This window comes from Mobula hypostoma, chromosome 9 (genome assembly GCF_963921235.1).
Source record: "Mobula hypostoma chromosome 9, sMobHyp1.1, whole genome shotgun sequence".
In the NCBI taxonomy this organism is placed as follows: Eukaryota; Metazoa; Chordata; class Chondrichthyes; order Myliobatiformes; family Myliobatidae; genus Mobula; species Mobula hypostoma.
In genome coordinates this window covers 101,671,457-101,699,029 of record NC_086105.1, presented here as the reverse complement: position 1 = coordinate 101,699,029, position 27,573 = coordinate 101,671,457, and the positions used below count along the sequence as shown (strand labels likewise).

General features: G+C 41.1%; 1 protein-coding gene and 1 long non-coding RNA gene across 2 annotated transcripts in view; one reads left to right on the top strand and one right to left on the bottom strand.

Annotated features, from left to right (window-relative positions):
- LOC134351314 (uncharacterized) overlaps nt 1-27,573 on the top strand; it is a 109,646-nt gene that overhangs the window by 53,297 nt on the left and 28,776 nt on the right. The window lies entirely within an intron of this gene.
- Nucleotides 8,678-27,573, bottom strand: part of gsg1l (gsg1-like) — a 258,730-nt gene continuing 239,834 nt past the window's right edge. Inside the window, exon 5 of the mRNA XM_063057386.1 lies at nt 8,678-9,290. Within this exon, the coding sequence (XP_062913456.1) occupies nt 8,990-9,290 (301 nt within the window). The 3' untranslated portion in view covers nt 8,678-8,989. The remainder of the gene's footprint in view (nt 9,291-27,573) is intronic.

Genomic DNA, 27,573 nt, shown 5'->3' with positions numbered 1-27,573 from the left:
CGGTAGTCGCGATGCACACAGCACATTTTTAAGAAAAAAAGCTGAAATAAACAAGCTAATTAATTAGGTGCTGCCCGGCACGTAAATGTCGACTCAGATCAGAGGCGACGCAATCGGCAATCGCTCGTAATATCCTGATAGCATAGCGGAGGCTCCACGAAAGAGGGCGAAAACATACAAATTCCATCCAGAATGGGAAAAGGAATTTCTATTTACCTTGGTGAAAGACAAGTGTGTATGTATGTTGTGCCACCAAACACAAGCACCGTCAGAGGGTAGAGTCACTGTCAGAGGACGTGAATATTTTTCACTACAGTTCGATGAATCCCTGGATGTAATGCAAACAGCTCAGCTTGTTTTATTTGTCAGAATGGCTTTCCAGGATTTTACAACAAAGGAGGACTTACTCACTCGTTTGCAATTAAAGGAAAGAACAAGAGGTGAGGATATTTACAATGAGTTTAAAAAAAATACGTCCATGAAAATGACATCCCCATTCATAAACTGGTGGCAATTACTACTGATGGGGCCGAGCAATGCGCGGTGTGGCGTTGGTTTTATAGCACTAAAAGTCAGTGCCTACTTCGGGTCAACATATCTATGTGAAATTGCATTTTCACGGATGAAAATTATTAAATCTAAGTACAGGAGCTGTCTTACTGACAGACACCTCACTAGGGTTGCCAACTTTCTCACTCCCAAATAACGGACAAAAGTAGCAGTCAAATCCTGGCATATTTGTGTTTAACTCGAGAAAGACTACCAAGACCATGAAGCCTTGCATGGGCACCTGTGTGCACATGGGTGTACGTGCTGATTTCTTTTCTTTACCCCACCAATCGGTTTTGGCTTAATTTTCATTATTTCTACTTTATATAGGCTGTGTATTTTTCATATCATTCCTGCTTTTACTATATATTGGTGTTATTTTAGGTTTGATGTGTTATTTGGTATGATTTGGTAGGTTATTTTTTTGGATCTGGGAACGCTCAAAATTTTTTTCCATATAAATTAATGGTAATTGCTTCTTTGGCATAAAGCATTTCGGCACGAAAGGTTTCATAGGAACGTTCTACCTTAGCGGGGGGAATACAGGATAATTGGCAACCCTACACCTCACAGACTGTCTCAGACTGGCTGGCTGTAGTTATGAGCCAAATTTCAGGGAACTAGCAGAAAGTATCTACTCATCACACTGAGTGCAACAGTCAATTTTTATTCATTTATTTTTCATGTTGAAATAAAATTAAATAATGAAACTTAGAATTAAAGGTGTGAAGTATTGTAATATTCTTAAAGAAAGACAGCTATGGCCTGCTTGATATGCTAGTTACAGTGTTTTCTTGTTTGTATTAATTTGAAAGTTTGACAAAAGTATCTTGTGTAATTCAAATACAATTCGCTCAAATAAAAGGCCTCAAATTAGAAGTACAATCTGAGCTGTTTTTTCTCTAAACGATTTAGTAGGTAGATCTTGCCTTTCACTGAGGTCAAGGTAGGGGATCTTGGGCTTTAAAAGGTTGGTGACCACTAGTGTACCGTATACAACCTGACATTCTTACTCGTCGCAAACATCCTCAAAACAAAGAAAGAACTTCAAAGGAATGAATGACAGAAAATGTCAGAACCCCAAAGCTCCCCCTTCTCTCTCTCACGCACAAGCTGCAGCAAAATCATCAACCCTTCTCCTCCCCTCCCTCCATTCACTTCAGCAAAAACATCACCCCCCCCCCACCCACCATGGGAGCAATAGCAATGCCCCCATGATCTAGAGTCCAGCAGAAACTACTGTCCATCCCAACACTTTGACATCTCAGATAGGCCCTCCCTCCCACACACAAGTGAGGGAGAGAGAGATATCGCTCCTGCTACTGTGAGAGGGGAAACCAACAGCTTGCTGTTTCGATGTTACTGTCTGGCGGGTCACTTGTCCGAGCCCTCTCCCACCCCCCCACAAACTCGAATACCAACAGACTTTCACTCACCATCAAGAGAGAGAGAAAAAGGTCGGGTTATTTGTGGCAGATCATTTTATCATGGCTTTTAAGAGTAATGTGACCATTTCAGATATAGTGCAAGAAGCTTGAAGGCCCCCTGTAAAGATCTATCTTCTAAGATATAGCAGGATAACTAACGTTCCCGTAAGAGCAGCCACTCAATCTTTTGGAGTGTTTCGGTGTGCAATCATCTAGAATGAAGTTTCAGAGGCCTGAGGAGCTGAAGTCAGGCTGATTAAATAGATTGGCCCCTAAAAGTAGATGGAAGAGTTCCAGTGAGCCCACTCATTGCACTGCAGGCAACATGCCAATATTGAAATGCTCACTGATTATATTGGCAACCACAAGCAGCTACAACTGTCCATTCTCCACATTGACTGCTTTACAACAGGAGGCTTGACATCATTATTAGTCTGACATGTAGGAAGTCAGTTTACAGTAGTGTGGCCAAAGGTTCTATAAAATATACGTACTTTGATAATAAATGTTCTCCGAACTTTTGAAATTTAGGATGTGTTGTGCCATCTGCCTCTCAAACTGCCCCAGTTAGCCCATGCTCGTGATCCAAAGCTTTCAGACAGATTCTCCAGTCAAGATTGCCTATAAAATGTGTACCAAAGGTTTGTTTTGGTGTCCTGTTCATATTCAGGCAATTATGATTCTTACTTCCACCACAGTAGACGGTGTTTTGCATCGAAAGTGTTTGGGTCGCCATTTGAAATGCGGTAACCAGAGGCTGTGGACGGTGCGGCTGGGATTAGGCCTTCATCTGGTGCTGATCACCCTCCTTTTGTGCCATAAATTTTGTGATTTGATGACTCAAAGGAATTTGCTTGACTGATGTCTACATACAACTGTTAACAACTTTGCAGATGACAAGCTTTATCTGTGTTAGCTACTCCATCAGCGGAAAGGCTGCCACTCATTTTGGCAAGCTGCCTTATCTTACAGTGATTAAAACTCAGATCCAGAATTCTCTCAACTATCTTTCATAATTTTGGAATCTGTTTGAATTGACATTTTTATAGGAAAGGTCTCCCGGAACACTCCAGTTTACCCCTCTGCCACTCCCTGTGTGGACAACGGTAACAAGGGCTCCGCAGTAGCTTTGTCAACATTACAGATATTGCTACCAAAGTTGTTAGCTTTAAGCCATGGGTGAATTAAAATCAAAGCCATTATATTTGGTTCTCATTAAACCTCTGTCCCTTTCCCCGCCCTAGTCTGTCTACTCAGGTTGGACAGTGGGCAAATGTGTTATTTTACCTGTAGTTAGACATCAGACCTTTCACTTCTGCTTTCACTGAGGCAGTCCCCATAATACTTACCTGCTTTAAAGTCAACTTCATCACCATTTCTCAGTCTGTATTGCATTAGGCTATACATTAATGCTGTACAACCAGAAGACAGCAGAAGAGAGCCAGGAGAAATGCAGCCATGGTTGCCACCACCACCACATATACATGTCCCACCTGCAATAGAGCTGGTGGGTCCAGGACGGGACCGTATAGTCATCAAAGATCTCACCGTTAAAGGAGTGGACGTCGTCATCGGATTTCGATGGACAACCGAAGAAGACATTAATTAATATATAGCATTAACTAATTGCCAAGCTGTTGCAAGCATTTAAACGCCACTGTATTTAAATCTCATATCCCTCCTTGCAGTAGATTCTGATCGCCTAATATCTCTGATCAGTCCAACCATTACTGGCTGACAGTCTTCCAATGTACCAATTGCTGACTCATTAATGGTCATGCTGTGGATTCTCCCAGTCATAATTCCAATTTTTTCTCCTCTAGTTATTTCCCAGTTATTTTTGACAGTAAACTCCTTCAACTTCCATTTCTGAACTTTCTCTTTAAATGCTGGCACTGGATTTGCACATTGTGAGACACATTAAACCTACTGCAATTGAACCCAGAAGCATTGTAATAATGAGTGACAGAATTAAAATGCCAATAAAATTCCACTCTTTCGTCCACCCACCAAATCTCCCAGCACTTTACAAACTTAAAATCAAAACTAATTATCCAGGGTTATTTGTCCCTCACAGGAACATAAGACCAATAGATTTGCAAAGGGCTTGACTGACTAACCATTTGCAGGATTTTAACAAATAGCAGGAAGTTGTACATATATTATGAGCTTGTAAACAGTTTGATGAAATGCCACATAATAAACACATTTGCAAAGTTGAGTACCACGGAGTTGAGTCATCATTACACGATGAGAGTGAGAGATGAAGAGCACAGAGTGGCAGCGATTTCTACAGTGTCAATATTATCACCATGGTTCTTTTGCACATGAATGACCTGGACAGGATTTTGCAGGACATAACATCAAAGTCTCACGGTGCGTTTGGAGAGGGGACAGTTCATAATCTGGTAAAACTGACAGATTTACGACTAATAAAGCATAATTCTGAGGCATGAGAAACTATTTTCAATAAGAACTGAAGAGTGAAATGGTTATAGGTAACAGGGGAACTGAGTAAGCTGGGTTCCTGCACAAGGTGTCGGGACAATTTAAAGAGCTATTTGAAAACAAAGGCATTATAGTATCTTTGTTAAGCACAGTATGAAAGCGTGAGTGTTATTATAAACCCCTTAAAATCTTGGTTTAGATTTTGCTTTGATTATTTTGTCCATTTCTGTATGTTACACTGAAAAAAATTACCTCAAAGCCACAGAAAGGATGCGGAATAGATTTATTGGAACTGCAGGAAGGATGATGGACTGCTGTTGCCTAGATAGATTGTTCTCTCTGGAATAGAGGTTATGAGAAGATATAATAGAAGTGTTCAAAACGTTGAAGCTTTTGATCAAACACGCAAAGGGAAACTGCTTCGTCAGGGAGGAGCTGCAGTAACCTGAGGCAGAGATTTGTAACTGAAGAGAATACTTTTCATGCAGTGAGTGTGGGGAGCTTCATTTCATGGAAGCAGATCCAAAAAGTAATTTCAAAAAGAAAATTAATAAACAAAAATTATGCAGTTTTGAAGGGCTTGGAGAGAGGGGCGAGGAAATGGCACTAGCTGGAATCCTCTTACGCAGGTTAATGCAGTTTCTATAGATCAAATGGCTTTCTGTTGTGCTGTAATAATTTTGTGAAACAGTTTTCAAGCCTGCAAAGAAAGATCAATGCAAAGGGACTAATTTATTAGCTTGTTCATGGAGTGACCCTAAGCACAGTGAAATAAGTGCTCCCCCCTCCATGCCATAAGATTCTGAGTCATATTACGAAGATGCTAAGCAAAACAAATCAAATTATCTATACATCCTCTGTGTATAGGAGCTAAGATTTCCACAGGGCAAAATTTATAGAGCTTCATAACTATATTTAACATGATGTTTTTATGTAGTTTTTATGTTCACTAAGATATTAGGCAATAAGCTTTTTATTGCTCAGATGCAGCATCGGATTGTTTTAGGTGATATTTCTTGGACTATTTTAAGAATAAAATTCTATTTTAATAAAATAGCCCTTCTAGCCAATAATGTGACAAATGCAATTACGTATTGGTCAGATATAGAAATACCGTGAATATGTTGAGGAATTATACCAACCAAAACTGTCAATTTATTAGGTTGTAAGTTGATTTTTAAAGCTTTAGAAATTGTAGAAAAAGATTTCCAAAATTGTTTCAATACAGAACACGACCAAAACTTATGTGTCAATGTAGCTATCTCTGTTTTGCATCTATCATACTGACTATTTACATTAGGAAATATTTTAGACAATCTCTCCTTTGTCAAATAATAACAATGTACAATTCTAAATTGAATTAGAGAATGACTGGCACAAATCGAAGAGTTAACCAGCTTCAAATTTCGCAACCAATCCTCTGATATCAAGGTCATATTAAGCTCTCTTTCCCAATCTTGCTTAATCTTAAGTAAAGGATAATTATCCTGTTGTAATAATAAATTATAAATTTTCCCAATGAAACCTTTCACTAAAGGGTTCATTTTTAAAATAATGTCTAACAGGTCAGAGTCTTGTATATATGATATAATGGTTCTCTCAGGTGATGTTATGTCTTAGTTTAGAAAAAATTAGAAGTCGACCTTTTGATCCTAAATTTTACTTCGAGAAAAGGTGGGGTTCTTTTGCCCGTTATTATCATTTGACTTGAGTTAATAAAGATGGTCCCTTTCTGATGCTTGGGTATATGGATTTGGTTGGCGGTTTGATGTCTTTTTTTAATGGAAGCTTGTCTGGCGCATAGCTCCAGATTTGTGCTCCAAATGTTTTTTTCCCCTTTTTTTAGTTATTAGGGGTTTTCTCTGTTTTAGTTAGTAGGGTTTTTTTTCTTTCTTTCCTTTTTTCCAAAAAAAAAGCTTTAATACTTTGTTTTTTGATTATTATTGATCTACTGTTCAGCCTGGTTGATAGTTTTACTCTTGTTCTACATATGGATATGTTATCTTGATTATTTTGATGTATTTTTCTCTGTTGTTGATTTTCAATAATAATTAATAAAAAGATTTAAAATTGAAACTCTAGCCCCACTATCATAGTCAAGGGCACTTTACATTGATGCAGCTTCTTAAATAGCACCTAATATTTGTGTGACTTTTTTAACTGAATTAAGGACACTTACATCTATTGTATTAGTAGCAACCTTTCTCTGGGTCAACACTGACTAAATACATTCCTTAACACTTTCATATGCAAAACCAACCTTTGGTGTTAATTTAGTAACTTTTGATTTAAAAAAATGTTCATATGTGTTGGGCATTAATGGGGCAGGTGTAAAACGATTTGGATGTAAAATGAGTTGGGATCTGTGGAGCAAGTCAAAAGTTCAAATTTATCATCAGAGTATACAGCTCTGAGATTTTTCTTCTCCAGATAGCCACAAAACCAAGAAAAAAAACGTCAACACTATCATCAGCCCCAAACCCCACTCCCTTGCACAAAATGCAACAAGATCATCGGCCCCCAAATACCCGTATACCCACACAAATAAATGAACAAAAATGTAACAAGAACATCGACCCCCAAACCCTCTCCTCCCCACTCAAAATGCCACAAGAATATCAGCCTCCCAATCCCTTCTCCCCGTACAAAGAAACTAACAAAAAAACACAAGGACAGTGATACCCACACAAAAATGCCACAAGAATATCGACTCCCAAATTCCTCTCCCCACACAGAAAAAAACGAGAACGAATGGGTGAAAAACACAGAATGTAGTATAGTATAACCATGTGTAAAATGGGCCAAGAAGCAGAATGGGAACCAGTAAATTGGATTGGGTGTAAAATGGACTAGGTGTAAAAATGCTTGTATAAAATGGATCTGTATAAAACAGGGTTGGCATGTAATTGGTCAGGTGTAAAGTGAACAATGCACAAAATGGGCCTGGTGTTGTAAAATACTGAGGGTTAAAATTAGACTGTCTGGAAAAGCAGAGCTGATCTGGTGTAAAATTGGTTGGGTGTTGTGAAATGGGACGGGTGTAAAATAGGTCAGATGGGGCATCTGTTAAATAGGTCAACTATAAAAAGAGGTGTTTTTAAAGTAGGCCAGATATAACATGGGGTGGGGTTAAGCAGGCTGGATTTAAAACCGTTGTGAGGTAAAAATGAATCAAGTGTAAAGCACGTGCAGTGTGCAATGAGCTGGATGTAAAATGAATTCTGGCCAATTCACTTTCACATATTTTGTAATAACAGTGGAGTATAATTTCACCGCTCCTCATCAAATCCCCCTTCCTTGATTAAAAAGGAAGTGCAGCAGTAACATTATGAAATATGGGGAGGGGGATACTGTACATTCGTGGATTGTCAGTGGCTAAGCGTCCTCCTTCCATGACAGCAGACAGTTGTCAGCCAAGATTAGTTGATAGCTTCACTTTCCAGGGGAACCTTACAGAGGTGTGGCAGAAGTAATTAATTTATCAATTTGACAATCAAATATAAGAACTGATCGAGTACTCCAATTCCTAAAGAGACTGAGGCAAGTGAAGCCCCCCTCCCCCCACATCTTAATTGAATTTTACAGGAAAATCATTGAGAGCATCCTGACAAGCTGCAGTTCCATCAAATCAGAAGTCCCTACAAAGGACTGTGAGAATCATAGGGGTCTCCCTACTATCCATCAGGGACACTTATCGGGAGCCCTTAGTATTATCAAGGGTCCCACCCATCCATCCAGCATCCCCTTTCACCTTCTACCATCAGAAGACTCTGAAGCATAAAGACAAGAACGGTCAGGATGGGAAACGATTTCTTCCCTCAACCCATTAGGCTTCTGAACTCCCTGCTACTTCACATTCCAGGTGTCATCTGTTCAGTACCTGATAATATTTAATTTGTGCACTTTACTTATTAATGTGTAATTCATCTGTAGATTTTATTCTTACTTTCCTATGTTATTGGTTATTATATGTGTGTTATGTGTATTATATGTGTGCTATGTGTACTACTGTGCTTTACACCCTGGTTCAGAGAAATGTTGTCTCGTTTGACGGTATACATGTATCTAGCTAAATGACAATAAACTTGACTTGACTTGAAATTGGAATTAAAGCATTCACAAATGAACATCTTATTGGTGCATTAGCATCTAAAATTAGAATGAAGATAAAATCAGTCTCAAGAATGGATTTAGGCATCAAATGAACTAAGAGAATAAAGAAGATCGAATGTTTATTGAGGATATATAAGAAATGATGTACATTAAAAGCATATGATTAGGTTTTGGAACATATATTGATACATTTGGTTGAAAATAAATAATATCACATTAGAATAATATATTACATAGCCTTATTAAAAATATAAAAATGTTATTGTAAGCATTCTATACATCAATATATTGTCTTATTATTTCCCATTCATCAAATCATTTTAAACATCAAAACAGCTGATGTACACTGACAAAAGGGATAGTGCATTCTAATTGTTATATGCTTATTCAGTCTACATGTGGGAGTTTACTGTGAACATATTGTCTCCCAGGCCACAGCATCAGATAAGAGTTTAACACTGGTCCTCGCCCAGTATCTCCGGGATCTCCCTCAAGTCCATCGACGTCGCTGGCATCAGTGATTTACTCGTATTTGTGACAGGATCCGCAAAGACTTCGACTGAGCTGGAAATTGACTGGAGTGACCTTTCTCGGAAATAGTTGATGGCCTCGCGGTCGATGAACATCTGCTCTTCCCTAAGGCTCTGCTCGTACAGCTTGCGCTTATGCCTGAACTCGATGACAGTTTTTGTGTAGGAGTTCAGCGTGGTGACAGAGGCTGCCATGCAGCAGGTGAAGGATCCCCATGCGAGACTGTGGAGAGGAAAGACACAGGAAATTAACCAAATTGCCTTCTATGCCACATTATGCTTTTATTTACTACAAGATGAAATTTTGTCAAATGAAGGATAGGGTACTGCCTGAATTTACTCTATACCTGCATAAGCACAGACACCTGCATTCTCCCGATGGAACACCGCAAAATTATCCTTTCCCTTAAAACACTTGGACTGCTGAGGTAGCAGTTAACCACAAGAATGAGGCATGCTTTAACATTAAAGGGGCTTAACCTTACCTGGAGCAATCGTTCTCTTTCTGTTGCTAAAGGATTTGAGTGCAAGGGTAAGGATAGGGCCTTGGAGTGGTCACAACTGGGTACTGTGTACAATTTTGGTATCCTTACCAAGAAAAGGATATACTTGCTATAGAGGAAGTGCAGCAAAAATTCACGAGATTAGTTTCAGGGACAGTTGAACTGTCAAATGAGCAGGCCTCTGCTTTCTATAGTTTAGAAAACTATGAGGCCACATCATTGCAGCATACAGAATTTGCTGAGGTCTCCAAAGGATGGATTTAGGGAGGATGGGCACTGGTCAAACAAGGACAATGAAATTCATGTCAAAAGTAAAACTGTTGGGCAATCTCCATCTCCAACAAGAGAGAACCTGTTGATATTCTGTGGCAATACCATTGTAGAATCCTCCAGCAACAACCACTGGGGATTACTGTTCAACAACCCAGACACATAAATAATGTGATCACACGAGCAAGTCAGAAGCAGATGGCCCACCACCAGTCACCACCTCATGACATTCCGAAACCTTTCCATCAGTTTTAGGGTACCAATCAGAAGCATGATGGAACACTCTCCATTTACCTGGCTGTGTGCAGCTCCAATAACCCTCAAGGCGGTAAATATTATCCAACGTTTTTGATTGGCATCCTATCAAACACCCTAAATATCCATTCTCTGCTGTGTGCCATCAACAAAAAAGCACTAGAAATGATCTCCTAGGCTGTTCTAACAGTACCTCCACAAACCTCGCACACAAAATGCTGGAGGAACTCAGCAGGTCAGGCAGCATTTATGGGAAAGAGTAAACAGTTGATGTTTCGGGCTGAGACCCTTCATCAGGACTCGCTGCTACCTCTGTGACCAGGAAGAGTAAAAGCTGTAGTTGCTTGGCAATATCACCACCAACTGTACACCACATCCTGACAGTGGATTCCAACTCACTGGGACCAGTACATTCAGGCCCAATTAAGTGGCTGCTTCAATTAGCCGAACTTTCATGGAGATAGTTAAAAATGTGTAAAAAAGACAAACTACTGTTTAAGTAGGTAACAAATTATGTATGTAAGTGAACTACAGAACAAATTAGAACAACACTAGCAATACTTCTACAGTACTATAAAACTGAAGTTCCTTACATAGTACCTTGAAAAAGTATTCAGGCCCCACAACTATTTTCACATTTTACTGTCTCGTTTTCTAAATTTAAATTATATTGAAGTAGGATTTTATTTTGAGCTAATCTACAAAATGCCGTGCATCATGTCAAATCAAAAGAAAAATTCCAAAACCTGTTAGCAATTTACTAAAAATTAAAATACAAAATTGTGAGGCTGAAAAAGTATTCATCTCATTTGTAATTACTATGCTAACTTTCCTCAGGTGTAATACTGCATATTACCTTACCAATTCACCTATTGTGTTTTGTGTAGGAAATTGGAAGATCACCTGAATAAATGCCCCCTCTCCCTATAAGATCCAATAGTTTGGTAGATTTTCAACAGACCAAACTAAACTGAAAACAAAAAAGCATTCAAGATAAGTCAGGGAAATGATAATAGAGAAGTACAAATCTGGGGAAGGGCTCAAGACCATCTCAAAGGCACTGAACATACCCTGGAGCTCAGTGAAGTCCATTGTAAGAAAGTGCAAAAAAGAGAAACCAAGGCTGCACTGCCCGGGCAGGACGCCCCTCTAAACCTAGGCACCGGAGAAAAATGGCAGTTGTAAGAAATGCTACTGTGACACCAGCAGGCACTGAGTGAAATGCAGAAGACAGTGTCTGTAATTGGAGATGAAATACATGGCTCCACAATCTCTAAAGCTTTGCACAGAAAGGGTATTTATGGAAGAATAGCAAAGAAGAAGTCCTGGAAAAAAAAGCATATCTGGAGGGAAGAGAAGATGTCGGTGGGACGCAGCGCGTGCGGCCGTTCTGAATGAATATCGATATGTGTAACTAGGGGCTGTGCATCAATCCGGATTTGATGGGGGACAGCCGTGAGAAGCGCAGAGGAACATCTGGAGTAACTTCTGAAATGCCTGCTTTGCTGCCGTTGCCACTGTGCGATCGAGAATCTCTAGAGACGAAGGCCCCAAATCCTCGGCTTTGCGTATCGCCTGTTGCCGAAGCTGGGGTTGAAGTGCTCGGCAGAGATGGTGCTCGGTACTCGGTGTCGAATAGGTGGTCGGAGGCTCGGAGTTTTTCGGACGGACTCGGAGTCGGACTGTGGTGGGATGCTTCCAGGATACTGCATCGGCAAGTTGGCAGCGCTGGGGGTTTACCGTCTGCGTGAGATGATGGGACTTTTGAGAGATTTTGAGACTTTTACTGTGCCATGGTCTGTTCTTATCAAATTACAGTATTGCTTTGCACTGTTGTAACTATATGTTATAATTATATGGTTTTTGTTAGTTTTTAAGTCGGTTTGTCATGTGTTTTCATGATATCATTCTGGAAAAGCATTTTTATCATTTCTTAATGCATGCATTACTAAATGACTTTAAAAGGGGACTGCGTGTCCTCATAATCATAATCATAATCATAATCCTTGCTGGTAAAGACTTTGTAAAGCATCACTTAAAAGATACTGTAAAGATGTGGTCTTGTGGTTGGATGAGACTAAAGTTGAACTTTTTGGCCTCAACACTAATCGGTATGGCATAAGTCGAATGCTGCACGTCAGCCAGGTTACACCACTCTACTGTAACGTATGGTGGAGGCAGCATCAAGCTATGGGGGTGCTGAGGCCAGAATCAAATCAGTCATAATCATACTGATTGGCAGAGACCTTGTAACCTTCTTTTGTTCTTATGTTTGTTGCTTTCCATGCATCAAATGTGTGCTAATGTTCAATTCTGACTTGCAGTTTCTGTCAGCGTCATATAAATTTGCAGTGGGAGAGGGTTCCATCTGGCCTGTTATGCCTCTTCTGAGGTTTTGAGGGAAGAGTTGCGATTTGCCCTCCATCCCTGTGGACAATTACTCACAACAGAGTTGATCATTACGACAAGAATTAGTCATCGTAATGTTCACAGAGAGCTCTTTAACTCTTCAGCAGTGAATTCACATCACAAAATTTCTGGATAAATAGCAGAACAATCACAGCGAGTGCAGAAGAGGACTGGGAGCAGCGTGGCAATAATGGTTGATTAAGAATTTACAGTTGATTTCATTTGTAATTTAAATCCTTGACTGTCAAATGAAATAAAACTAGAGTTTCTGCAGATGCACAAATGACTTCACCTATCACCTTCTAGTTTGTCCTCCCTCCCACAAATCTTCTTTATTCTAGCATCTTGCCCCTTCTTTTCCAGTCCTGATGAAGGGTCTCGGCCCAAAACATCCACTCTTTATTCAGATCCATAGATGCTGCCTGACCTGCTGAGTTCCTCCAGCATTTTGTGTAAAATATTAATGATGGTTAGTCTACTTAATTTCTATTCTGACTTTATTGTTTATTTGTATAAATATGTTGTTTTTTTTAAATTAAAAAATTGCATATCACTTTTGCTGAAATAAATTAGACCAAACTTACTAAATTATTAAGGAACTCTATTAGATTGCTCCCTCTAGCTAAAAATATCCATTTCACATAACACAAAGTTGTATAGAAATATAAATATATAATAAATATTGCATCAAGGACAACTGATTCTTTGCCAAATTTCACACTGTATCTTGAGGCTTTGCAGAGGTCCTTGGACTGACGTGTACTTCATCTACGAGATGACTTCAGGAAGCATTTCAAGACACTCTCAAAGAAGAAGTTCCAGTGTTTCAAGGACTGCCCCAACTTTATTCCATTACAGCATTGTAAGTTTACAGGACGTTCATATTTCTATTTAAGTTTAACATTTGCAACATACACAGCAATTGTATTCAGAATCAGGTTTACTATCAGACAACACACTGTGAAAATTGTGGTTTTGTGGCAGCACTATAGGGCAATATATAAAAAATTACTGTAGGTTACATGAGAAATACTGCAAAAAGAGAGCAAACTAGTGAGATAGTGCCCATGGGTTCATGGACCATTCAGAAATCTGATGGCGGAGGGGAAGAAGCTGCTCCTAAAACATTGAGTGTGGGTCTTCAGGCTCCTGTACCTCCTCCCTGATGGTAGTAATGAGAAGAGGGCATGTCCTGGATGATGGTGCATTATGATATCCAATAATAATGATTATTATGATTATGCTTATGAGGACACGCAGTCCTCTTTTATTGTCATTTAGTAATGCATGCATTAAGAAATGATACAATGTTTCTCCAGAATGATATCACAGAAACACATGACTAACCGACTGAAAAACTGACAAAAACCACATAATTATAACATATAGTTACAACAGTGCAAAGCAATACCATAATTTGATAAGAACAGACCATGGCACGGTAAAAAGTCTCAAAGTCTCTCGAAAGTCCCATCATCTCACGCAGACGGTGAACCTCCAGCGCCGCAAACTTGCCGATGCAGCATCCTGGAAGCATCCGACCACAATCCGACTCAGAGTCCATCCGAAAACTCCGAGCCTCCGACCAATTCTCCCACACCGAGCACCATCTCTGCCGAACGCTTCGACCCTGGCCCTGGTAACAGGCAATAGGCAAAGCCGAGGATTTGGGGCCTTCCCCTCCGGAGATTCTCGATCGCACAGTAGCAGCAGCAGCGAAGCGGGCATTTCAGAAGTTTCTCCAGGTGTTCCTCCGTGCTTCTCACGGTTGTCTCCATCAAATCAGGATTGCGCATGGCCCCTAGTTAATACATTACAATATCATTCGGAATGGCCGCGCACGCTGCGTCGCATCACCATCTTCTCCTCCCTCCCTCTTTAGAGCGCCATCATAGCTCTCTAAAAATCATTGCTTTTTCATTCCTTGTACATTTACACATCAGTACTTTTCTGTAGCAGTTTAAGGGGGTTAATTCTACAAACTGAGTATTGCCATTTATCATGGGATATTCTACGAAGACAAAATGGTGTAAAAGTCTCAGGAGATTTTAATGTGGTGTAAGCAGTGGCGTATGTTATCACTTCCCACAGATGTAAAATGTGATAATTGTCAAAGTGATTTATTATTGTCACATGTACCCAGGTATGTCAAAAACTTGTCTTGAATACCATCCATACAGATCAATTCATTACGATACTGCATTGGGGCAGTGCAAGGTTAAAAAAAAGCAAAGTGTGGAATAAAGTGTTATGGGACAAAGAAAGTACCATGCAGGTAGGCAGTAAGGTGCAAGATCACAAGAGGTAGATTGTCAGGTCTTATCATACGGGAGAACCATTCAATACTCTTATAACACTGGGACAGAAGACGTCTTTGAGGCAGGTTGTATTTACTTTCAGCCTTTTATATTTTCTGCCCAACTGGGTAGGGGGAGTGAGGAGTGAATGTCTGGGGTGGTTGGGTTCTTAGATTATGCTGGCTTCTTTATTGAGGCAATGAGAAGTTTAGACAGAGTCCACGGAGGGTAGGTTGGTTTCTGTGATGTGCTCACAGCTCTCTGCAGCTTGTTGTGATCATGGGCAGAACAGTTGCCGTACCAAGCCATGAAGCATCTGGATAGTGTGCATCAGTAAAAATTGGTAAGGGTCAATGTGGACACACCAAATTTCTCGAGTGTCTTGAGGAAGCAGAGGCACTGTCTTGGCAATGGCATGGATGCGGTTGGAACATTGCTGATGTTTACTCCTAGGAACTTGAAGCACTCTACCCTCTTACCCTCGGCACCATTGATGCAGACAGGAACATGCATGTCACCATTTAATGACCAGTTCTTTTGTTTTGTTGCCGTTGAGGGAAAGGTTGTTGTCATGACCCCATGTCATTAGGCTCTCCATCTCTTTCCTGCACTCTGCTGCATCATTATTTGAGATGTGGCTCACTTTATTGCAAACTTGTATATGGAGTTCCAGCAGAATCTGTCCACACAGCCGTGAGTGTATCGGGATTAGAATAGGGGGTTGAGGACACAGTATTGAGAATAATCATGGCAGAAATGTTGCTGCCTATCCTTACCGATTGTGGTCTATTGTGAAGAAGTGAAAGATCCATTTGCAGAGGTAAGTGTTGAGTGCCAGGTTTAGGAGCTTGATGGTGAGTTTGCTTGGAATCATAGTACTGATGGTGGAGCTGTAGTCAATAAATGAAAGATTAACAATTGTGTCCCCTGACATTTGGATCCAAAATTGTGTTCTGTTCATTTGGGCTACGTAGAGTGGCTGTGCACAGAGGTGGGAGAGGGGACATTGGGTGAGAAAATGCCAGCTTTGTGTACTAAATGTGAACAGGGAAAGTAAATCTGTTAAACCAAAACAAAACCTTGCCTTTGCTGTTTGAACATTAACATTGGTAGCAGAGGATTCCACTAGCATTCGACAAGAGCAAGACTCATGAAAGCTGGAAAGATGAAACTGGAATATGGACTCCCTCGTGTTGATGAGTTTGAGAAGAAGAAGCCGGTCTGTGCAGTTGCATTGCTACTTTCTGGAAGAGCGAGGGAGGGAATTTTGGTGGAAGACTTGAACAAAGATGATGGTATGACTACACTAATAAATGCATCTGACTCAGTTTTTCTGAACGAAGAAATAGATCAGATTTATGAGACTTTGACAGAATCTCCAGAGACAATACTCAAATATGGCTGATTATATTATTGATTTTGAACAAAAGTCCAGTCGCATGTGTAAATACAAGATGGAACTTCCTGACGCTTTCAAATTGTTGGATGCTACATGTCTAGACATGTAGTTCAGACAGCTGGCGATAACTGCATGCATCGAACATACATTTGCACCTATGAAATTGGCACTAAAGATAATTTTTGGAGAAAAGGCCACCAAAACAACAGCCGAAATTAATTTGAATCAGGAAACGACATACTTTAGAAACCATAGAAAAACTACAGCACAGAATCAGGCCTTTTGGCCCTTGTTGGCTGTGCCGAACCATTTTCTGCCTAGTCCCACTGACCTGCACACGGACCATATCCCTCCATACACCTCCCATCCATGTATCTGTCCAATTTATTCTTAAATGTTAAAAAAGAACCCGCATTTACCACCTCGTCTGGCAGCTTACTCCATACTCCCACAACTCTCTGTGTGAAGAAGCCCCCCCAATGTTCCCTTTAAACTTTTCTCCCCTCACTCTTAACCCACGTCCTCTGGTTTTTTTCTCCCCTTGCCTCAATGGAAAAAGCCTGCTTGTATTCACTCTATCTATACCCATCATAATTTTATATACCTCTTTACTGAGCACAAGTGAGAGTAGTAGATGTAGCTCCCAGAATGACCAGATGAGGGCACCACTACCTGGCACAAATCCAATAAACAAATATGGCAGGAGATCAAAATGTGCTGTTAGAGTACATACCACTAGGCAGGAAACTGTCCTCACCGAACTGAAGAAAATAATAAATCCGAAGACATAGAGGAGTACCAGATAACATTGTTTGTGAAGGAATCACTTACTAATGCAGAGAGATCTGAGACAGAGATTTTGATAATAGAATCTGTAGGATCTGCTGTTATTGATAGCAGCATGCACAAGCAGTGTGTGGAGAAAAATGATTTGAGAGCTATATAAGTGAACTAAACCAGAATGAAGTACATAAACTGTGAACACAGATACACCCAGTAACAAAGTATTCACATTTGGAGATGAGAAGATTGTACATTCTACCAAAAGAGTGAAAACGCCTGCAAAAATAGGGCAGACAAATGTTGCATTGAAATGGAAGTGGTATCAGTGAACATTCCATTACTCTTCAATAAAACTTCCCAAAAGAAAGCAGGGACAGTACTGGATAAGGCAAATGCTAGAGTTGTTTGGGAGGGTTTCAACGAATTTAGCATGGGGATGGAAATCAAAGTGATAATGCTGAGGATGGGGTAGTTGGTTTATAAGCAAAAGCAGAGTGTGGTGAGACTCCTAGCAAGGAGATGCTGTTGTTGGGGCAAAATTGCAGTCAAGAGGATGAGTCGCAATGTAAAAGGCAGACAAAATCGAAAAGAGGAAACACAGGACTGACGGTGTTATATATGAATGCACGCAGTACACGGAATAAACTGGATGAAGTTGTAGCACAGATACAGATTGGCACATACGATGTTGTAGGTATCATTGCATCATGGCTGAAAGATTATAGCTGGAAGCTTAACGTTCAAGGCTACACATTGTATCAGAAGGACAGGCAAGTAGGAAGAGGGGGCGGCGTGGCTCTATTGGTAAAAAAAATGAAATCAAATCATTAGAAAGAGGCAACATAGGGTTGGAAGGTGTTGAATCATTATGGGTAGAACTAAGGAATTACAAGGGTAAAAAGACCCTGATGGGAATTATATACAGACCCCTAAACAGTAGTAAGGATGTGGTCTACAAATTCCAATGGGAGATAGAAAATGCATGCCAAAAGGGCAATGTTACAATCGTCATGGGTGATTTCAATATGCACGTAGATTGGGAAAATCAGGTTGGTGCTGGATCATATGAGGAGGAGTTTCTAGAATGTCTAAGAGATGGCTTTTTGGTGCAGCCCATGGTTGAGTCTACCAGGGGATCATCTATTCCCTAGTGATAGCTGATCCCATAGTGGGATTGGGTGTTGAGCAATGAACCGGAATTGATTACAGAACTTGAGACAAAAGAATCCTTAGGGGAAAATGATCAAATTCGCCCTGAATTTTGAGAAGGAGAAGCTAAAGTCTGATGTATTCATATTACTGTGAAGTAAAGGGAATTACAGAGGCATGAGAGAGGAGTTGGCCAAATTGACTGGAAAAAACACTAGCAGGAATGACGGCAGAGCAGCAATGGGTGGAATTTTTGTAAGCAATTTGGAAGGCAGAGGATATGTACATCCAAAAGAGGAAGAAGTATTCTAAAGGCAAGATGACACAACTGTGGCTAACAAGAGAAACAGAGAAACATAGAAAACCTACAGCACAATACTGGCCCTCCAGCCCATAATGCTGTGCCAAACATGTACTTACTTTAGCAATTACCAAGGGTTACCCATAGCCCTCTATTCTTCTAAACTCCATGTACCTATCCAGGAGTCTCTTAAAAGACCCTATCGTATCCTCCTCCACCACCGTCGCCAGCAGCCCATTCCACTCACTCACCACTCTCTGCATAAAAAACTTACCCCTGACATCTCCTTTGTACCTACTTCCAAGCACCTTAAAACTGTGCCCTCTCATGTTAGACATTTCAGCCCTGGGAAAAAGCCTCTGCCTATCCACACGATCAATGCCTCTCATCATCTTATATGCTCCTATGACCTGATCTCATCCTCCACCGCTCCAAGGAGAAAAGGTCGAGTTCACTCAACCTATTCTCATAAGGCATGCTCCCCAATCCAGGCAACATCTTCGTAAATCTCTTCTGCACCCTTTCTATAGTTTCCACATCCTTCCTGTAGTGAGGTGACCAGAACTGAACATTGTACTCCAAGTGGGGTCTGACTGGGGTCCTCTATAACTGTAACATTAGCTCTTGGCTCTTAAACTCAATCCCACAACTGATGAAGGCCAATGCACCGTATGCCTTCTTAACCACAGAGTCAACCTGCGCAGCAGCTTTGAGTGTCCTGTAGACTCAGACCCCAAGATCCCTCTGATCCTCCACACTGCCAAGAGCCTTACCATTAATACTATATTCTGCCATCATATTTGACCAAAATGAACCATCTCACACTTATCTGGGTTGAACTCCATCTGCCACTTCTCAGCCCAGTTTTGCATCCTATCGATGTCCCGTTGTAACCTCCAACAACCCTTCACACTATCCACAACACCCCCAACCTTTGTGTTATCAGCAAATCTGCAACCTTCCAAGCCTCCAGAACCTCTCCCGTCCCCAACGATGATGCAAAGATCATCACCAGAGGCTCAGCAATCTCCTCCCTCGCCTCCCACAGTAGCCTGCGGTATATCTCATCCGGTCCCGGTGACTTATCCAACTTGATGCTTTCCAAAAGCTCCAGTACATCCCCTTTCTTACTATCTACATGCTCAAGCTTTTCAGTCATCCTGATTATCACCAAGATCCTTTTCCGCAGTGAATACTGAAGCAAAGTATTTATTAAGTACCTCTGCTATCTCCTCCGGTTTCATACACACTTTTCATACATGTCACATTTGATTGGTCCTATTCTCTCATATCTTATCCTTTTGCTCTTTATATACTTAGAATATAGAAACATTCTACTTGTAGATTGCCTTGGGGTTTTCTTTAATCCTGCTCGCCAAGGCCTTCTCATGGCCCCTTTTAGCTCTCCTAAACTCCTTCTTAAGCTCCTTCCCTGCTAGCCTTGTAATCTTCTAGATCTCTATCCTTACCAGGTTTTTTGAACCTTTCATAAGCTTTTCTTTTCTTCTTGACTAGATTTTCAACAGCCTTTGTACACCGCAGTTCCTGTACCCTACTATCCTTTCCCTGTCTCATTGGAATGTACTTATGCAGAACGCCACACAAATATCCCCTGAACATTTGCCACATTTCTGCCGCACATTTCCCTGAGAACATCTGTTCCCAATTTATGCTTCCAAGTTCCTGCCTGATAGCTTCATATTTCCCCTTACTCCAACTAAATGCTTTCCTAATTTGTCTGTTCCTGTCCCTCTCCAATGCGATAGTAAAGGAGATAGAATTGTGATCACTATCTCCAAAATAAGTTAAAGCAAACATAAAAGCCAAGAGAGGGCAGAAAATGGCTCAAAAATTAAAGGGAAATTAGAGGATTCAGAAGCTTTCAAAAACCAACAGAAGGCAACTAAAAAAGTCATAAAGAAGGAAAAGATAGAATATGAAAGTAAGCTAGCCAATATTATTAAAGGGATACCAAAAGTTTCTTCAGATACATAAAGAGTAAAAGAGAGCTGAGGGTGGATATCAAACTGCTGGAAAACAATGCTGGAGATGTAGTAATGGGGGACAAGGAAATGGCAGGAGAACTCAATAAGTATTTTGCATCAGTTTTCATTGTGGAAGACACTAGCAGTACGGTGGAAGTTCTAGAGTGCCAGGGGGCATGAAGTCTGTCAAAGTTGCTATTACGAGGGAGAAGGTTCTTGGGAAACTGAAAGGTCTGAAAGTAGGAAAGCCACCTGGACCAGATGGTGTACACCCCAGCATTCTGAAAGAGGTGGCCGAAGAAATTGTGGAGGCATTATTAATGATCTTGCATGAATCTCTAGGTTCTGGAATGGATCCAGAAGACTGGAAAATTTGCAAATATCACTCCACTCTACAAGAAGAGAGAGAGGCAGAAGAAGAGAAATTATAGGCCGGTTAGTCTGACCTCAGTGATCGACAAGATATTGGAGTCGATTATTAAGGATGTGGTTTTGGGGTACTTGGAGGCACATGATAAAATATGCCATTATCAGTGTGCTTTCCTCAAGGGAAAAACGTGCCTGACATATCTGTTGGAATTCTTTGAAGAAAAAACAAGCAGGATAGACAAAGGAGAGTTGGCTGATATTGGATTTCCAGAAGGCTTTCGCAAGGTGCCACATATGAGGCTGCTTACTAAGCTATAAGCCCATGGTATTACAGGAAAGATACTAGCATGAATAAAGCTGTTGCTGATTGGCTCGAGGGGTTAAATGGCCTAATTCTGCTCCTATATCTTATGGTCTTATGACCAAGTAACGATGTTTCAAGAGCCAGTGTATCTTTAGCTCACTAGGTCTGGATGTTACTGTGTGAACATTCCAGATAAAGACATTACTGAAAATCAATGTGAGAATGAAGTAAGAACAGACACAGAGAAGCTGACCCCAGATGAGAAACGCAATGTGTTGCTCAAGGCTCACAAGCGGCTTGGACACACTTTGACTGCTAGACTTCAGAAACTGCTCAGGAGTTCAATAAACAAAATGCAGATTATTTTTTCCATTCTAAAGCAGATAGTTGTCCGCTGTGCGATGTGCCAAAAGTTTGGAAGGCCCAAGCCCAAGCCTGTAGTTGGTCTGACACTAGCATCTGAATATGTACAATGAAATAGTAGCTGGATACCAACATGAACTGGAGCAAGGAGTGCAGTGACACAAAAACGAAAAAGAATTTCAGGATGTATATTGTATACATTTCTCTGGCATTAAATATACCTATTGAAACCTATTGAGTGTAGTATCTCCAAACCATTGATGAGTTCACATGTTTCAGTGCTGGGAGCACTGTAAACACAAAGAGACCCTCAGAGATAGGAAAAAACTTTATCCATTCCTGGAGAAGTGTGCATGGCCCACCTTGGAAAGTATTCAGTGGTCATGGTGGTGAATTTAATAATGATGAATTCAGAGATATGGCAGAAAATTTCAACATTGAAACAAAGACAACAGCAGCATATAATCCTTGGAGCGACACATTCACACGCTTACTGAAATAATGCTGAAAGTAAAGAAAAGCAATGACTGTGATTGGAACACAGTCCTGGACTGGGCCCTTATGGTGAATAATACCATGCATAATGTACATGACTATAGCCCGTATCAGCCGATGTTTGGCCAGAATCCAAACCTTCCCTCTGTACTGGTTGACAGGCCACCTGCTCTAGAGGGCACTACAAGTGAGTGAGTTGGGAAACGTACTTCAGCACTGTATGCTTTAAGGAAGGCTTTGACGGAAGCAGAGTGTTCAGAGAGAATTCGAAGAGCTCTGAGAGAACAGTCCTACAGATGAAATAGTGGACAAAATGAATTACAAAGGAGCAGACTGTACAGAGTGGAATGCTCCTGGAGTTGTCATTGGTCAGGATGTAGTTGTGGTAGTCGTGAGACGTGGAGGTACATGTGTGAGAATGCATTATTCTAGACTATGTAAAGTACAACCTGAAGACATTCAGAACTCCGTGGAGAATGACACAAAAAATGAAAAGCTCTTACCTGGTACACTGTCACATAGCACAGACAGGGATGAGGAGAGTGCAGCTGGGGATTAAACAGACTTACTTGAACAAAAATCATCACAAATGTAGAGACAACGTGGATATTTCAGCCTTAAAACAGGCAAACTGTGAGATTTGTAAAACAAGACACAGTATCCCGTACAAAGCTGAAGTCTTAGGACAAGCAGGTAACGCCACTGGGAGAAACAAAAGTTGGTACAACTTGAATTACCTGGAACCAGCCACAGTGACAGGGTCACAGCACTGCAGGGTCAGTTGACATGTCACACGTAGACAGGCTTCACATTGAGTCAGGTATAGATCTGGGTGGACCATCTGGGAAATGTTAAGATGAAGATGTCTAGTATCTAAGGAAGTGTCATTTGAATCTGCACAACAGGGTGAAGTCACTAGTTGGAGAACTAATGGACTGTTTGAGGAAATCAGAGACATTGGCCAAAAGACAGGGTCTACAAGATGAGTGCGCACCATGAAAGAAACTCCCGACAGGAATTACACCAAAAGCAAGCCTGGTCGTGGGGGCTAGAGGGTTTGAAGAACTGAACACAAAAGAACTCCAAAAAGACCCACCAACATGTGCATTAGTCTCTCTGACGACTTCTCAGAGTGACAAGTCAAAATCATTGATAACCCCATTGCATGGACATAAAATCCACATTCTTACAGGGAATGGAGCTGCCATCTGGTATTTACATTCAACCCCCACCTGAAGCCAGAAGTGAAGGGACACTGTGGAAACTCATACAGTGGGTGTATGGTCTAGCAGATTCATTACTCTACTGGCATAAAAGAGTCAATGAAATAATGTTGAAAACAGGTGGAAAGTTGGCCAACTGGATCTAGCTGTTTTTTACTGGCAAGATTCAGAATGTCATGCGATTGGAATACTTGTAGATGAGTTCATTTGGGGAGGCTCACAAAACTGTGCCACAACGGTCATCCCTCAGCTAAAGTCAGCCTTCCAGGTTAGAGGCGAGGAACATGACAGATTCTGCTATGTGGGGATACGTACTGTATCCTTGCACCACTCACAAAATGCTGGAGGAGCTCGGCAAGCCAGGCAGCATCTATGGAAAAGAGATGTTTCAGGTCAAAACCCTTCTTCAGCACTGGACGAGAAAGACCAGAAGTTAGACCTAGAAGGTGTGGGGAGGGGAGGAAGAAGAACAGGGAGGCAGGTGATAGGTGAAACCGGGAGAGGGGAAGAGTGAAGTAAAGAGCTGGGAGGCTAACAGGTGAAAGAGAAAAAAAAGGTTGGAGAAGGGGGAATCTGATAGGAGAGGGTAGAAGACCATGGAAAAAAGGGAAGGGCAAAGAGCAACAGAGGGAGGTGCTGGGCAGGTAAGGGGATGAGAGGGAAACAGGAATGGGAAAGGTGAAGGGGGGGGCAATTACTGAAACATCCATGGTGTTGACGGAATAGTACACCTGCACCAAACAGTAGAACTACATCAGGAATTGGAATCCTCACGTGCCACACAATGGGATGCCCACCTCTCAGTCAACCTGAAGCTCAGCAACTCAGGTCAAAGTTAGGTCAGATACTACGGGTGGCAAGGCACAGCAGACTTGGCATCAAGTTTGTTGCTGCAACTTTGTACCCAGTACAAAAAATGCCACAGTACAAATTTTACAGGATAATGTGCAGAATTAAATCTGAAAAAGCAGGCTTGAAATTTCACCAGGTTGGAAAAGATGGCTCACTGAGGGTTGCTGTCTTCAGTGATGGTTCACTTGGTAATCTCCCTGACGGAGGGACTCAAGGGGGGGTCATCTTATTGTACTGATGGGAGAAGAGAGAAGATTTTCACCTTTCTGTTGGCAGTCGCAGTCAAAAAGGTTGCGGAGTTGTACACAGTTCGCTGGCAGAAAAGAACCTTGCAATCTCTGAAGGTATCAACAACACTGTTTTTCTGCCCACACCATATTCTGAGCTTTTCCATGGTGGCCCAAAGAAGAGCATTCCACAAATAACATATGTCACAGACAACTACACTCTGGTTGATGCCATCAAATCCACCAAGTCAGTTACAGAGAAAGGGCTTCATCTAGAGATAAGCAGCATCAAAGAACATATCGATGTATAGAAAACTGATCACTTGCTATGGTCAACTACAAAAGAACAAATAGCTGACTGTCTCACAAAGAAGGGAGCACCAGCTCTTGTGCTTCTGAAGACACTTAGTGAAGGCATTTGATACCTTAAGAACTGTATTAACATCGAGGGTTAGAACTGATCCCCAAATCCTAAAGGACATTCAAGTGATGGAATTAATTATGGAATTAATTTCCCTATTCTAAAGGACATTTCAGATGATATATACGACACTTTTTATGTACATTAAAAGGATGGGAGATTGTTGAGTTCTGTTCCTTTGGGCTATGTAGGCATTTAATTGGAATGTTCACTTTCCCTGTTATGAGCATGCGCATGAAGGTAGGAGAGGGAATGCTGGGTAAGAAAATGGCAGCCTTGTGTACTAAATGTGAACGGAGAAGAAATCTTGTCTTTGTTGCTTGAACACGAACAAAATTGCCTCCATTTTTAAATAGTTAATTTGAGAAGTTTCTGATACATAAAACTAATCATTGAGAATGTGTGTTTATAAAATATGCTTTAATTCAATAATACACACTAGGGGAAGAGGGGTGGCTAAAAGAGAAGGAATTAAAAGCTGGCTGATTATCCACTTTTTGTCAAATGGCTTGCAGTTTGAAATTGAGAGGGAGTGGGGTATTTCAGACACCTCAGCAATGCCCAACTGCATATTAGGAGTGGGGCATGGAGGGATGAGGGTGTCCTTGTCAACTTGCTCCTGGGGCTGGCGAAAACAGCTATCCATGGGTCCTGGAAACGGGTGGCGGAGGGATCTGTCTGGGTAGACTGTCTGGCAATGTTTAGGGGGTATGTCCGTGCCTGGGTAACAATTGCGAGGAAACATGCGCTGTCCACGGTGACCACAGCGGCGTTCCAAGACCATTGGGCTCCGCAGGGGATTAGCGCTATCATTGACTGAGATGGAAACATTTTAGTTTAATATCGTTTGTCTGGTAGATGTGTAGTAATTGTGCTAGTCACTGGTTTGTATATATTGTAGCAGTGAATTTGTAATAAAGATATTTTGTAAAACAAACTGCATTTCATCGTGTAAGCTGAAGTACTACACTGGCTGCACGACTCATTTTCAGCTGTAATTGGTCACAGCACATAGTATGCACACTCAGCCTATTTTGATTGACCAGTCCTTAAAACAATACTGGAGACATCTCATGTAGCAGCAGGGCACATTTCTACTTTTTTTTTCACTTGAACTTAGTAATTGGTTTATTATTGTCACCATATCGGGTTATAGTGAAAACCTTTTGCTTTCTGTGCCATCCAGACAAATCATCCATGCATAATTCAAGACAGAAAGAATACAGGATATCGTGTTACAGAGAAGGTGCAGTGCAGGGATGTTCTTCCTGGACAAGCAAAATGTTTGAGTATCAGGATCTGGATTCTACATACCCTTATTTTCTTCAGCTTTGCAATATGAGGTTGCAGAGGTTCCCGGTTTGAAAGCAGCATCAGAATGCCTTAAAGTTTATGGAGAGTAGAAAGTGGAAGGCCAGCTAAGAGTGTGCTGGAAGAGTGAAGAATAAAGATACATCAAGCCCAGACATCGGCAAGGGCAGGAGACGTTCTTAAGGATGGCATAGATATCTGGCCTCAAACTTTCCAGGGCTAGATACAAAAGCACTTGTGAGCTATCAGGAAAGGGCTCAGACAACTTGACAAGGAGAGGAAAAGTGACTAGGGAACAGAGTTTAGGACAGGGAGGGATTCACAATATTGAGTCTTCTGATCTGGTGAAAGCATCAGTCTGGCAATCTAGAAACTATTGATGGAGGGAGGAGAGATGAAGGTGAATGTCAGCAGCAAGTGAAAACAACATGAGAATCTGCTATGCCTCCTCGACCTATTTATGCATGTGCTTGGAGCCCAACATCTGCCTGACTCATTAATAAGGATAAATACAGATACACTGATGTATTTATGGCACCAATACTTTCCCTTGGGAAGGTGGTGAGTGAGTGCTGTGTGTATATTACTTGAAAGAGGCACGATGTAACCAATAATCCTGAAGCACAAAATACATTAAAATCAAAGCATGTAATCTATCATCCAATAAAGGCACATAAGAACCATTAAAATTCAAAGTCTGAAGGGTACTATTGACTTTGACACGTTCAAGGTTATGTGTTGTAACATAAAGAACAGATTTTGGAATTAGTTAACCCAAGACTTCGAAGTTTTAAAGAGTAGGGTTGGATTTTCCTTGTCAAACACTGAACCCGTATTCCCTGCATCCTTACCATCAATAACAGGTGCAAAAGGTTCATAGAGTTCTTCGTCACTGAGATTGATAGCAGCTATATAACACCGTTTTGTGTGGGCCTCTCCTTCACCTTGGCCCTAGCCAAGAACTCAGTGGTTTCTTTCCTGTCTGATCCCACAAATACCTCCCCAATTTCCACTGAGCATGGACCACCCAGCTTCTCAACCTGTTACCGTGTGTCCGGATATTGCGAAATCGCTCTCTCTCACTCAACAACAATGTACGTAGAAGAAGCAATGGCCACCGGGATTGGAGGTCCATGCAAGACCGAAACTCAAGGCCCAGGCATTCCATGGTTGAAGGTCAACAATGTTGCTGTTGCTTGTGTTCAACATTGTAAGCATACTATGTTGCTGCCAGAATGTGTGGTGGACACTCTGTGGGTCGTCCCCAGAGCAGCCTTGAGTCTGTGAGTTGTTAACACAAGTGATGCTTTTCAATGCAGAGTACATGTGATAAGCAAATCTGAATCAGAATCTGCTAGAAAATTTCCATACGCTTTCTAAAGTTTGAAAATAATTGGCCTTCAAAGTTGTTTAATGCAATTTCCAGCTCAGAAGGGTAAAGGAGAATGAAATAATTGTTACCCCAGCTCAGGCATAGCACATTTTAAAAAAACACTAAGATAAAGAACACAATAACAAAAACCTTGCAATCAATATAAATACATAAGATAGCTTACATAGATTGATTATGTATACATAAAGTGCCACGAG